Genomic DNA, 14723 nt, shown 5'->3' on the forward strand with positions numbered 1-14723 from the left:
CGGACCACCAGGAGACCGGCGGTGGAGAATCACAAATCGAGCGAATCCGGAGACAAAATATGGCCGTCTCTAATAATGCCTGTCAAGTGCCTTTTACCGTAGTATAAAAAACTCACTACAAAGCAATTTACATTTTCAATATTTTATATACATACGTATAAACCAATTTATTGTGAAATTAATTTTCATATATTGATTTAGTTTTTAAAATAACTATCGCCAACGCACACCTGCCCATTTTAATTTTTACAAAGGCACGCTGGTCACGGCGTAATCTTTGCCAGGACCTTCTTAAAGCGGTGATCAGAGGAAAATTGCTGCTACGACTTAGAAAACAGAGAAAGAGAAGACTATTATTTGAGATTTCACCGGTTCCGTGTGATTTAATTTGTTGTTTTGGACCCGTCTTATTGTGTTAGGTTACCCCTCTATAGTGTGTGCTCCCTGAAATCACAGCGACAACTCTACCGGCTCACGATTTGGTGCTCGCTGGGTGGGCATTTATCCCCAGTCCCCCAGCTAGTTAGCTAGCTGAAAGTGCTAGGCTAGGCTAGCCAGCTAACTAACGTGATCAGCTCGGCCGTTAGCGACCGGCATTCCCCACAGCATTCAAACTGAGTAAGTCCGTCTTTTGCCAAAATTTGACTTGCAAGTCGGTTGTCTACACAACTTTTGTGCCACGAATTCGCCTTATGGTTAACTGTGTGGGACGCTACCATCGTTTGGCTAACCCTGTATCAATCTCTTGGCTAACTAGTAGCGTTTATTTCCTAAAGCTGAAATGATGGGGAATGTTTTGTATTAAAATGTTTACATGTATTTAACTCGCTGGATCCTTTCATTGCAAAACGGCTTCGTTTACAACTCAAATGCGATAGCCAATTAGTAAATTGACGTAAGCGCTTTGTAATATAATGACCTGTCAGTTCTCAGCTGCTGTCAATTAAATTGCTAATTAGCCAGCAACAACCTGAGACTCTAGGGTTGTTCTTTAACTGCCCGGTGCAGGTAAGCTCCATGAGAGTTCAAGTTTTTCTTCACGGCAACTTTTCTATAATTTTGTTTTCTCGTGCTGCCTAGTTTAAGATGGCAATACATCTGATATATTTTGCAGCAACAGAAGGAAGCCGTGTTTTTTTTTTTTTTTCTCTCAGAACATGCGTCCTTTCATTTGAAGTAATTGGCCTTTAAGACTGTATTTAGTGGCCGTAGTCGAGTATAATTGACTTGTAAATGTTAACTTGTCATCCACAGGTGTAGAGTCATTGGTGGCTGAGACACTGTCTGCTCTGTCTGAAATCCATCATGGAGAAAGATGCCTGTGTAGAGCCTAAGAATGGTGACGCTGCTGTCGACCAGCCTAAGCCGGCAGCCACAGCTCCTTACAGATACACTAAGGTGACAAAATGCCAGCTGTGTCATTGTTTATCAAGTTTAGATGTTGCTGTGAATTAAACTAGACTATCAATTTATTTGCAGGAGGAGCTTTTGGAAATCAAAGAGCTGCCAATCTCCAATGAAAGGCCTGAATGTCTCTCTGAGAAATATGACAGGTATGAATTTGTGTAAAAGTCACACTGGGTAATACTGGAGAGGAGATTATGCTTCTCAAATGAGAAAGCATGGGTGAATTCTAGTAAGGAAAAGTACTAGTATTTCTCTATGCTGTGAAATACTGATTTTTGGCACAGATCAACAGTTCTTCAAATGTATGTTTTGCTGGAACTGAAGTGTATGTGATCAAAAGTTACTTTGATTAAACAAGGTTAAGCAGAGGAGTTTCTACACAAGTATGTTCACGGTCTTGAAACTAAAATTTGCATAAAGTTTGTAATAATCATTGACATGGTTTAACTGTCAAGAAGACTTGCTCCTGCTTTTTGGAAGTCACGTGTACTTTCAGCTTGTCTCTTGCTCGGAGCTCATTTAAATTCCTTGGGGTAATTCTTAAACAACAGTCAAAGATTTGTTCAGATGTCTGCTTGAGAAGCTAAACAAACGCTTGCGCTAGAAGACTTGTATCTTTGTCCCATAGCTGTTAGAGCCAGGAACAGTGGCTATGACTATATGAGAAGTGGGATCATTAAAGGGTGGGGTCAAGCTGTTTTTTGGGGTTTTATTTTTAATCATTAAAAAAAGAGACCTCTTTACCCCTTCAAAGCCTACTAGGAGTTGCCCTCGAAGATCTTTTCTGAACTGAGCAGTTTGTCATTATTTCTTAGATCTGCTTATGTTTGCATCCGTTAGTGTGGTGAGGTGTGAGGGTGGTCTCTGCCTAGGCAGCTACCCTTGCTAAAACCTGGAAACAGTTTTAGTTGTCATCTAATCACATCTTTATTGATGGATACTGAGGTGTCAGAACTCGTCATTAAGTGTAATGTCTTTATGGGAGAGAGTTCATGAATGACTTCAGATTAAATGTGATTTGTCTCAACTGTTGGAAAAATTGTTTATAGTAGACTGTCATCAGAGTTAAACACTGCTAGTGCAACAGTATCAATTAGTTTATTGTTTTGAAGATCTGATTTTCTTGCACCCTCCTTTTGGGTTGCATTCTGTGCTCACAGCATAAAGGTTGAAATGGATGGCCTGACCTGTGAATTGTATTTTTGCCCATGCCTATCTTTACTATACTCATCACAGTGGTTTTGTAATACTCAAATATAAATGTTAAACTTTTAAGATGCAGGAATTGTATCTTTCATTGTTGCTCTTTATTTATTTATTTTCCTAAACAGGATCCCAGTTGAGGCTGTAGTTGTCTGTCTTCATTTGAAATTTGACTTAAACTATGGACTTAAGTCTTATGTGTGGCTTTTTTTGTTTGTTTGTTTTAAATAGTGATGGTGTCTGGGACCCTGAGAAATGGCATGCCTCATTATATCCCACTTCAGAGCGAAGCTCACCTGTGGAAGGTTTTAAGAAGGACTACATGGATGACAGAGTTCCATTAAAACGAAGAATCCCAGGTAAATAGAGATCGACAGACCACGTGACTTTCGCGCGTTGCGTTGTAAGTACGAGTGGCAGCAAAATCAAAACACTGCATCAAGCACTAGCATTTCCAGTAATCATTAATTCTGTGGTTTTAATCCCTAGTTATGTACAAAACGAAGCAGAACAAGCCAGATCCGTACAAAGACAGACTTGACGAAAAGGCAAAAAAGAGACCATACGAGCATACAGAGTGGACTAAAGACGTTAGCGTGGTGCCCAACTTTCATCACGCACATATTTATAATTATGTCTTAAGTGTGAGTGCATACACTCACGAAGTGTTTAATAACTTCAGATTCCTGCAACAAGCCCAGGTCCAGTTTACTTTGGTGTATCTATTTTCTGATTTGGACTATTTCATTTTACAGCTGTCGTTAAAAAAATTTTCTGTATCTCGTTTACAGGCCAACACAATCTATTTGTCTTTTCAGGTTGTAGTATTACACATCATTTTCAGATCCAATAGAAATAAAATAAGTGTTTCATAATTCATTCAATTTATTGTCTTTATCTATAACTGGCACTATTGTTTCATTTTATTATAGAATCTTACAAGAAAGAGGCAAAATTGTATTCCATTGTACTTTATTAGCTGCTTTGGTGAAAAACAAATCAACACAGCAAAAGAGAAAAACATTTCAAAACAACATACTGGAAAACAGTTATTCATCACTTGATTGCTTCAATACAACACTTGGGCACATATATGCGGGACTTTTCGTGGCTTTTTTGATGTCGCTCCCTCTCTCTCAACCGATCAAATCTCGCTGTGGTAGCAGCTTTAAACTCGGTTTAACCCAGTCGGAAACATGACTTGAACAATTTTTCTTCCACGAAGGATTCTGATTAAAAAAAAAACGATCTCTGTACCTGTCGGCTTCCCGTGGCTGTCATGCGACCGGCTATGGCAGTAAATAATACAACAGCTTCTTGCCATTCTTTGTGTCTCTGTTTATGTCTTTGTGACTGTTGTCTTGTAATAGCTCGTGCACGCTAGTACCAATTGCCATTTGTACCTACAATCCTTTGTGGTTTTACCCCCGAAATGACGTCACATTTTCGATCTCTATTACTGATGGTAGATGGTTATCCTTTCATCTTTGCGTTTTGTAATAACAACGTTGTCTAGAAACTTAACAGTACTCTGATCAATGAATGTTTAGGATTTTAAGTTCCAGCCTTGCACAAGATTTCTAAACTGCTGCAGTGGAATTGTTCATGTAGTCTATGTACTCCATAAAACTTTTTTTTTTTTTTTTTTTGGGGTGTGTTTCCCTCTCCCAATCTGTTTTTTTTTTTTTTTTAGATCCCCGTGAGCGGTTAAAGGAAGATGACCTGGATGTAGTACTGAGCCCACAGCGACGTAGCTTTGGAGGTGGATGTCAGGGCAATGCTGCCCCTCATATCCGTCGCCCAATCAGCCCCTTGGAAAACAAAGAAAATGATACTCTACGTATGGGAGGGTCACGCAGAATTGGCAGTGGACGCATAATTGCTGCCCGTGCCTTTGAGAGAGAAGCTCGTGCAGAGAAGGAAAAGGAGCGTGAGAGAGACTTGAAGGATAAAAGATTCAGGGTTGGTGTTTGTTGCTTTCAGTCGATGCAAATGACCTTGCTTTTAGTTCTAATGTGATATTGAATGCTCTTAAATTTTTTGGAACTTTATTTTACACGATATTTTTTTTTTTTAGTTTTTTTTTTTTTTTAAACTGTCTAAAAACAGAATTCTCTAAGACTTGAGCTAAATTTATAAAAGTGTTTCTGTGCAGTTACTCTTTAATTGTCCCATCCCATATTTCTAAATTGATATTGTTTGTCCCGTGTAATCATTTGCAGAGAGATTTTGGTGACAAGCGTGTGTTTAGCGAAAGGAGGAGGAATGACTCGTATGCAGAAGAGGAGCCAGAGTGGTTCTCGGGGGGTCCCACCAGCCAGTCGGAGACAATTGAACTTATTGGATTTGATGACAAAATCCTGGAAGATGATAAACGCAAATCTAAGCGTTCAAGGAAGCGGACAGAATCTTTGAAAGAAGGCATGTCAAGACATTGTTAGAAATACTGCCAACATTTTTAGGGACTATTGCATTTCTAGTAGTATTTGGAAAGTCAGTTCAGTAAGACTTTTCATGTTAAAATTGTGACTTGTATTTAATTTTATTGTCGCACATCTTGTATGCAGTAGTGGAATGTAATGGCGGACAGCCTGAGGAGCAAGATGTGGGTTTGCAGTCGACAGCTGATCAGGAAGTTCCCCACACTGATGTTCTGCCAGAGCCTTCAGCTGGTGACTTCGACTTCAATGAATTCTTCAATCTAGAGAAGACCATGCCAGGACTGGCCTCTGTAAGTACTGGGGTGCACTATGGTTTTGTTTTGCTTAGTGGTGTGAAGCTCACAGATGGGGTGTCATTAGTAACTTCTAAAATATCAGTGTGATTTTAATTTTTCCAGATAAGCTTAACAGTAGAGGTTTTCATGTTTGCTCACCCCTGAACCAGACATAACTGTCAACTTAAAAACAAATGATATAATTAAGACTCTTACAAGGCTGATATTTGTGGCTTTTTAAAAAAAAATAAAAAAATCTGAATTTCACAAATTGTGCATTTAGTCATATAAAACTAAGTATTGATACTTTGTATCAGTGCAAGATTACCTCTGCTGCACTAGCTTGACCTCACTGAATTTGGTCTTTAGTTGGTGAGTCATGTCACTGAATGGTGCACTATCAGTATTCCGTTCTCTGGGCTTTTGCATGGGGTTAATGAGATATTTAAAAGGCATCAACAATCCAAATTTATGCCCATCATTGTAGCTTGGATGCAGTTTCTAGTTTGAACTAGAAAAGCCCAACTGCAAACTACTTTTAGCATTTTTAGATTCAATACTTTCTGGTAAATGAGAACAAGGTCAAAAAGCAGTGCATTCAGTGACACTGCCCTCAGTCTTCTAGCACCTTTTTAGTGCTAAATCGATGGAAAAGCGCTACAAACGTAAGTGACACATTTGTTCTTGCACCCTTCAGTATGCAGATTTTTGTATCCTAGTCTGTCTCACAGGCCCCTATTTCTGTCTTACAGATGATAGAGGATGTTTTGGGAGAGGGCCCTGTGTCAGCTAGCCGCTTCAGCCAGTGGTTCTCTAGTAACCAGAGTCCATGCAGCCGGTCCAGCAGCTTGAGGTCAACTCCTCATGAAGAGCTGGAGAAACTTGCTGGTAAGTGATTTGATTTCTTGACCACTGAGTCAAATCTATTTTCTGTAAAAGCAGTTGTAGGGCACACACTTGTCACCTCTGTGATAAGACAAGTCTTTACATGACATCTGACGTTAACACAGTAAAACAAGGGTATGAAGGTATGCAAGGAGAAGGTGCTAACAGGTGGGGATGTGAAACCTCTGTGTTAAACAAATGACTCGCTGGAGCGTTCACTAGTTGCACTCTGTATGACTCTGTATGACAGGAAGCACGAACGGTGGTTGGAAACTACTAACGTGGCTACGTGCTGGAAAAAGCTGAGCTTAAAGCAGCTGATTTAAAAACCCATTACCGATGTTACAACAGCCTGGGTTTAAAAAAACTAATAAAAATAATAATAATAATAATAAAAATAATAATATCAATTTTGTGTGATACTATTTAGATTCCTGAAGTGCTAAAAGGCTGTTAAGTTAATGTTAAGTCATGATTAAAATTTATAGGAAGAAACATGACCTAAGCTGTTTTTGTGCTTACGTTTCACTTATGCTGTGTCTTTTGTATATTTTGCTTTGTCACTAGATATATCTACTCTTATTAATCCTAAACTGGGGAAATTGACTAGTTACAGTAGCACAAGGGCGAAAGAAAAGCTGAATTGTTTATATTAGAAAATTATTAAAAAGAAAAATGAAGAATAACAAAAGATAAAAAGCAGAAGTTGAATAACTATAAAAGAGTAATGTGTATGTACAAATGGTATTATATAAAACTAAAAGACCAGTTTTTATATATTCAAAGTGCAGCAGGAATGATAAAATGTTTTTTTTGTTTTTTAAGCATGTGTTTATTCTTGTGCATATTGCACAGTCTGTCAAAATGAAGGACCTACGATAGCACTTGGATAAGGATAGAAAATGCCCTTCATTTTGTTTGTACTAATAAATGCTGCTGTCTGCAAGCTGCAGGCATTGATTAAACATTGAGTATTCTTCTCCCAGTATCAGATATGAAAGATTTCCTTGAAATATCATTTTGAGGCTGTATTGCCCGCCTCAAGCAGTTGTTATTTAATCATCAGGATAGCTTGCACGATTTAAAGAAATCTTGGAAATGTACCCTTGACATTTGCACACCACTTTTGGGATGTATTATCAAAATCCTGACCTGCTGCTATTGCATCATATGTGATGCTATTTGAGTACAAACAAAGATTACGCTCCCGAAATGATCTGGATTGCTGTTAAATATCCTAAATCTTATTCCCCTTCTGATTCTCTGAAGGGCTCGAGCCACGTTGCACGTCCCCCAGCCGAGGCAATGCCTCATATTTTGCACCTATTCAGTCTTCTGAATGCAAGGAGAAGGTGGACATCCTGGAGCTGCTGCATAAGGCCAAAGTAGACCTGAAACCTCTGCTTTCTACGCTCTCTGCCAATAAGGCTCGGCTTCGGGACAGCAGTGAGTGTCTGTTTACTAAACCATTTCCACAGCTGAGCTCTACTCAGTGTCATGTGGATTAAAAGTCTACCTTTTCTGTTCCTAACCACACACATCCTATTACCAACTTTTTTTTTTTTCTATTCATGGAGTGACAGAGTCACAGTTCAGCAGGCTCATGCATTTGTCTTTGAGTAGGTATGGCAAAAGAATGCCAAAAACAAGCAAGTGCTGAATGCCATGGTGCACACGTCGATGATCCTTGACAATAGCTAGATGAACTCGGGAGATTTCAGCAGTTAGCTATCATGTTTTTCAAAAATGGGTATATGTAGAGAGAAGCTGAATTTCAGGCTTTTGAGTTTTAACATTCAGCTGCACCTCTGTCTGCAGTAACACACTGAAAGCTGTTGCAGGATACTGTGGAGTTTAATTTATAATTTAACACAATTTATAATTTAATAAATCCATTCAATGAAATGGTAATTTGCTTTTTAACACTGAGCTCTGATACATGAAGGTTGAATTTTGTTGTATAATCTGTTCCCAGCTAATTCTGGAGTTGTACTCTCATTGGAGGAGGTGGAGGGAGAAATGAAGGGAATGAGGCTAGACTCGGAACCACAGAGGCGAAAGGTGCCACCTGCCGAGAGAGGAAATGGAACGCCCTTCATGGCTGAACATTTAGAAGAGGCTTTAACTGGCGGGTTGAGTGCCCGTCCGCGCTCACGTGACACAGACATGTCAGCCTTTAATAAACTGGTCAGCAGCATGAAGGCAAGTGGAACTCTGCCACCTCACCCCAAAACCAACACAAACACTGTAAGTATTTCTACATATTTATAATTTTCTTTGCTCCAAGTCGACACTTGATATGTGTCAACTTGGAGCATTGTGCATGTTGCAGTAAAACAGGTGAACTCGGGGCCCTGTTCAATGCATCCTGCAAGCTTAAGAACCCCCCCCCCCCTTTTTTGTTTTTAATTTTTTTTTAAATTGGGATAGAAAATGATGGGCATAAATTTGCTTAACTGTTGAGGTTGTAGCTTGTATACCTTTTTTTGCAGTGCAATGTCGTCTGTAAACTGTCCTTTGTGCAAGTCAGTGAAGAAATGGAAAGTACTAGCTTCATGAATTGGGCAAAAGAATTGTCAGAATAATATAACGGAACATGAATCTAACAGCGTTACTCACTTGCAGAATGGACGCTTTGACTTGGAATTGCATGCACACGTCTATCTCGTTCAGTTGACTTTTTCCTCCATGGCGGTGACTTGACTAAGGCCAATTTGTTTGCAGTTCAGAATGTAGAGTAGCAGGCTGATTACTTTGTTCTACTTTGATTTACCCCAATTTTCCTCCCTCCTGTACAAAGCAGCAAACTGTAGATCAAGCTGTAGTGACACTGCCTGATGCCAAAGTACCTGCACAGCCACAAAAAAATATATTCCAGGTGGGTATGGTTGCTGTCCTGAGGATAATGAAGTGTTCCTACAATCAGTCAGGGCTAGCTGTTGACTATTCACATTAAATCTACAAAATCATAAAGTAAATGAGAAGTTATTGGAAAATGTTTTCTCTCTAAAGGAGCTCTTGGGAGTTCGTAGTGGCTCCCCAACGCAGTTTGGCAATCTGCTGAGCAGCGCCGAGGCCCCAGTGGCTTCTGCACCTCTACGTGGCCTGCTACACAAGGGCCCTTCACCCCCTCTCTTTCCACAGAGGGCACCCTCACCTGAATACTTCAATAGTCGGTTGCAACCTCCTGCAGGTAAGCTTACTGAGGAGTGCCATGGAACTAGGAAGAATGATGGCATGCATTTCTTTAAATTGGATTAGCCCATAAATTGGTCAATAAACAGTTCTTCATCCTGTCCTACCTCAAGGATTTCCTGTTGGTCCTCAGCCCATGCTACCAGAACAGTTTGCTGATATACACAGGTCAATCAGTCCTGGATCTGCTGCACAGCAACAGGTTACTGAGATGAGATTTCATGCGGTTTGTTTGGTTCATATGTAAATAGTTAAATATGCTTTCAGTAAACTACTATTTAAGTATTATAATGTATATGTTGTGATACATGTTGCTTGTAACAGTCATATTGATAGTAGTATCATCATGGAATAAAAATTACATTTATACATACGTAGGCCTTTGAGCTAAAACTTTGACTTTTGATGAGTTGGGTTGGGTCTACCTTGTCTTTCCAGATGAGGGCGCTCTCTATTCCTATTAACCAAGCAGACTTGGAAGCACTGGCATTCCAGCAGGATCTTGCTCTCCATGCCCACCACCAATTCCAATCTGGTTACAAACAACCACAAGACAAGTCTTTCCGAAATAGGTTTGTTTTTGCTTTAATCGTGTTTAAATACCACCTAGTATAGAGATTTTAATTAGTTATGATATCAATTTCAGCAAATTGAGTGACATGCACTTTAATGTCTTATTGACTGCTTATACAAAACAAATATTTCCTTTATAAACAAAGCTGAAGAATATATTGCCACATATTAAGCCAGTATAATGTATGTGACCAAGGATGAAAAATAATGTTGGTTGGAATTTGTATGGCTGAGTGTTTGTTTTTTGTTTTTTTGTTTGTTTTTTTTGTTTGTTTTTTTGTCCAGACCGCAGCGTGTTAATCGTTCCCCTGGACCAGGCTCTCAGCCTGCTGGAAGAAACTCTCCAGGAAGTACTGTCACCAGTATGGTAAGCATAAACGTAACTCTGCAAACTTTTTTCTTCCCAGTGTTGTTTTGACTTATGTCTAATTCATGCACCTGTTGTTATTGCTAGTATTAACTTATTTTCTTTCTTCCTCCCCTGCTTATGTCAGTTGTCCCCCTCATTTACACCCACATCTGTGATCCGCAAAATGTATGCAACAAAAGAGAAGAGCAAAGATGAACCTTCAAATCGCTCAGAGACCAAGGACGACTCGGCAGCACATTCTCACGATGGTGCAGTATTAATTTACCGTATCTTCTGGACTAGAAGGCACACTTAAAATCCTTCAATTTTCTCAAAAATCGACATATAATCCAGTGCACCTTTTTTATGAATGCTGGTTGTGCTTACTTACCTTGAACCAATTTTATGCGGTACACGGCGCACAAAAATCTGTCAAATGTTTTAGTACAACTTTGGTAAGCTACGAAGCCACACCGCTTGATGGATTGTCGGAGCATTACAGCCACCATAGTCAGGAGCCTCACGGAGTAATCTGGGTCCAAAACTCAGTCCTCTTTAGGTCCAAAACACTGCGGCATCACAGAGAGTTAAAAACTGTTCTTTCACCTTTTATAAAATGATCAGTGTTGCTGCTTTATCAGGTGTAACAATTAAGTTTAACATCCAGGCATCCATGAAAACAGAATTTTTATTAAATTTAATAGAGTTAGAAGTTAGCAGGAAGTTAGCTCGCTAGTTTCCACCTAAACATGATATACCATGTTCTGACTGAGGGAAGACTGAAATGAAGAGAGAAAACTAAACAGCAGTAGGGTTACTGAAGTTGGGCTAGCTGATATATAATGATGTGCTACGTGATCGCTAGCGACATAGCTATGTTAGCATAACATAAACACAGTGAAGCTGGAGGATGAATGCTAACTTTTTTCCACTCAATAAAAGTTAACATGAGGGTTCCTGATGGTTGGGGACAAATGCAATTGCATGGCAGGATGCTGTAAATTTCTGTCAGGAGAACAACTGAGATAATCCATCCACAATACGAGGTCAGTCATTAATATACTGCAACAACATGGGAATAGAGCAGCTGCGAGAGAATTCAATATTAATGAATCAATGGTACGGAAGTGGAGGAAGCAAGAAGAATGAGTTGAGTAAAATTTGACTTGCATGACTGTTTTGTTTCGCTTAATGCGCCTTATAATCCGGTGCGCCTTATGGTCGGAAAAATATGGTACCCACAACTAGTTTGATATTTAACTTTCACTTTCATTCCTGTGAGTGAACACATACCCTGTAACACTGAGATCTCTGTTGTATGATTACAGGCAGCAGCTCCCCAAATCTATACCTGGAAGCAGTGGATGGTAATGTAGCTCAGTCAGGGGGAGTAAAGACCAGCTCACAGACGTTGTCTAGCAAAGAACAAGAGCGCCTCAGGCCTGGCTCTACTGGACACCATACACCCGCCATGGTACCTCCAGGACCATCCTCATCTTTCCCTCGTCCTGTCTACCCAGTACCGCTGCTATCCCACGTACCTATGGTGCGCCCTCCTCCCCAGCTCCACCCTGTGGTGCAACGTATGCTGGCGCAGGGTATCCAGCCCCAGCAGTTAGGACCTGCTCTTGTGCAAGCAGGTTGCTGGCTTTTTCTTTCTTTCTTTTTTCTTTTTTCAAATCCTTTTGCTTTATAAAAACACTAAAAACTGTATTAAAGTCTTTTTGTAACTAACTGAACATTAAACCTAATTGTTTCTGATCTTTAATTGTACTCTCAAGGTATATTTCCGCCACATGACCTTGCACAACTTCAAGGCTTGCCTCCTGCCCTGCTTGGACAACCACTGTACCCACTAAGTGCAACTGGGCATCCACTTCTACCTCCCAGAGCCAGTACTCAAATGCAGTTAGCAGCAATGCAACAGCAACTTCAACAACAGCAACGACCAAGTGAGTAGAGGAAAATTTCAAATATTCAAATTCAGTGGGACTGTGTGGCTATGGCAGAATTATCCTCACAAATGTTATTAAAATGTGGTGTATTTAATTATATTGTTTGAAGACTTGTCAGTTGAATACTTTTGTCTTGTCTTGCAGTACATCCCAGTGTCCCTGGCACTCAGTCACACAGCCAAGGCCCCCACCGGACGAATGGCTCCCAGCGACACGGCAGCAGCCCCCCTCTAGGCCTCGCCAAGTGGTTTGGATCAGATGTACTAGAGCAGCCACTCCCCTCTATGCCAGCCAAGGTCATAAGTGTAGATGAATTAGAGTTCCGGCCATAAGAAAATAAACACTGTGCTGGAATTTTTTTTTTTCTTTTTTTTTTTTACCCCCCCCTCTTTGTCCATCTCCACTTCTTGTTTACTGTGAAAATGTGAACTTTAATTTGAAAGACAGTGCACAGAACAGGACGATGTAACTAAGCCATGCTTTAACTTCAGTATTGAAGTTACTGCTTTTGAAGAGGCAAGTGATGGAGATCCGTTTTGCCAGCTGAGTGAATATATATTTTTTTGTACGAGACTGCACCGTAAATAATGTATAGGCCCAATTGTACAGACCATGGGAAAAAATCTTATTCTCAGTGTATATAGATAAGGTGTTTTTTGTTTTGTTACCCCCCCCCCCCTCTTTTCTTAGTAAAGGGGAGCTGTACCAATCTTGCAGTTCGACTGAAAACTGCGACAAAGTCAGCAAAAGCTAGTAGCATTCCTTTGTCGCGTCGCAGCCACCCAATCTCGCATCACCTGAATCGTACTGAGAGGGTCACACGGTGAAAAATGTTGGCATAATTTTAGCGCATACATCTTCCCTTTCATGGCATAGATAGTGGCCCTTTCCTATAGAAGTGGAGCATTAAAGATGCCTCTGAGGGATGCAGCAAGCTGTTTGTGCCTTTGTGTTTTTTTTTGTTTTTTTTGAACTGTATCCTCTCCAATCCTACTGGTCACTAATGGGGGCAACACTGCTCGCAGTTATTATTTTTTTCTTGAGGGTGGTTGGGATTCAGTTTGTGTGCTATTAAGTTATAAAAAGCACAAATAGAATTAATAAATAAAATCTTGATTAAACATTTTTTCTATTTCCTCTTTAATGCAATTACATTTTTACGTGGTTGAATGCTTACACCTGCCACTAAGAGTTCAGTTGTAAAAGTTTCCACACTAACAAGACACATGGTTGCAGTAACTTGTGAAACAGAAAATAATTGCTTTATTTTGAGTGTAATTCAGAAGCAGTACTTCACACTGGTCTGAGATGTTTGTTTTTGTTCACCTTAACTTGGTTAAGGGTTACGAACTCGTAATTCAAACACAATCTCAGTACAAACTGTTAGTTTAGAAATTACTAAAATGGTCAAAGTTGAAACTTTTTAAAGGTAAACTTTAGATTGTATTTACAAGATCTCCTTAAATGTTCAGTGTAAATCTGATCTTTAATTATGAGAAACTAATGAGGTTGCTTTTTAAATTTATTTTATCCTGAGTACTTGTGAAATATTTAAGGTGGTGGTGTGTGGCTTGATCGTTGCACTCAATCTTTGTGGGTATATACACTTAAACATTTTATTAGGTACATTTATTCAGCTGCTGTCTGATTAGATACTGGTTTCAATCACATGGCAACACCCTAATGTGTTTGGATATGTAGATGTAATCAAGAAGATCACCTGAAGTTTAAATGGAGCATCAGATTGGGGTTGAACTTTGAACATGTCATGCTAAATGGGCTGCACTGAACACTTCAGAAACTGCTGATCTACTTGGGTCTTCTTACACAAGTATTCTTCCTGATGATGTCCATCCCTTTATAGACCACTGTGTACCAGTGCTCTGATGGCCGCTTCCAGCAGGATGATATACACAAAGCTCATTCTCAAACTTTACACCAGAATCACTGCCATGTTACTCTAATGGACTCCAGTCACCAGCTCCAACATCATGGATGTCCATCTGCAGCAACTACGTGGTGCATGATGACCCAAAATCTTTGTTTCCTGCACCTTGTTGAGTCTGTTATGAAGAATTATGGCTATTCTGCAAGTAAAAGGGGTCCAATCTGGTTCTAGCAAAGTGTAACTATTGAAGTCGCCCAGTGAGTTGTGGTAAATAGAATTGTCATTTCAGAGGGGAATGGCATGAAATCAATTCTAAAATGTCAAATTCCTTCATGGTAGAGGTAAGAGGTTCAAGATCTTCCTTTGTGTCATCAGTTTTATCAGAGCTTTGGCTCTAACTCCAAAATCAAATGCAGATTGGGTTCTGCTTCCATAAACAAGCTGGGAAAACCTAAACATATGAAGCCTGCAGTGTTCGGTGTCAGCAGATGAGTGGACAACCTCAGTAATTTTGTGATTTTCCACTTGAGGAATAATAATAACTGAAGCCCC

At 39.8% G+C, this 14723-nt stretch overlaps 1 protein-coding gene across 6 annotated transcripts; it reads left to right on the plus strand.

Moving 5' to 3' along the window:
- The first annotated feature begins 287 nt into the window (after window positions 1–287).
- On the plus strand, window positions 288–13345 carry eif4enif1 (eukaryotic translation initiation factor 4E nuclear import factor 1). Of its 6 annotated transcripts, none has more exons than XM_063473794.1 (19): window positions 288–618; window positions 1255–1398; window positions 1480–1553; window positions 2842–2969; window positions 4304–4572; window positions 4833–5031; window positions 5178–5341; window positions 6079–6214; window positions 7481–7657; window positions 8187–8458; window positions 9012–9089; window positions 9224–9404; window positions 9520–9632; window positions 9845–9978; window positions 10265–10346; window positions 10474–10597; window positions 11657–11968; window positions 12110–12280; window positions 12428–13345. In XM_063473794.1, exons 2-19 carry the CDS (start codon window positions 1306–1308, stop codon window positions 12613–12615), a joined length of 2895 nt encoding a protein of 964 aa, XP_063329864.1. In that variant the 5' UTR covers window positions 288–618; window positions 1255–1305; the 3' UTR covers window positions 12616–13345. The 6 variants fall into 6 exon arrangements, with proteins under 6 accessions (XP_063329864.1, XP_063329866.1, XP_063329865.1 ...); XM_063473796.1 differs by having other exon boundaries at window positions 9520–9608; XM_063473795.1 differs by having other exon boundaries at window positions 9015–9089.
- The last annotated feature ends 1378 nt before the right edge of the window (window positions 13346–14723 follow it).

Source organism: Pelmatolapia mariae, linkage group LG5 (genome assembly GCF_036321145.2).
Source record: "Pelmatolapia mariae isolate MD_Pm_ZW linkage group LG5, Pm_UMD_F_2, whole genome shotgun sequence".
NCBI classification, from domain to species: domain Eukaryota; kingdom Metazoa; phylum Chordata; class Actinopteri; order Cichliformes; family Cichlidae; genus Pelmatolapia; species Pelmatolapia mariae.

Coding starts and splice junctions, on each gene's coding strand:
- eif4enif1 (XM_063473794.1), top strand. CDS start 1,306: ATGGAGAAAGATGCCTGTGTAGAGCCTAAGAATGGTGACGCTGCTGTC. Junction 10,598..11,656: donor GGCAGCACATTCTCACGATG/GTGCAGTATTAA, acceptor GTATGATTACAG/GCAGCAGCTCCCCAAATCTA. Junction 11,969..12,109: donor ACCTGCTCTTGTGCAAGCAG/GTTGCTGGCTTT, acceptor TGTACTCTCAAG/GTATATTTCCGCCACATGAC.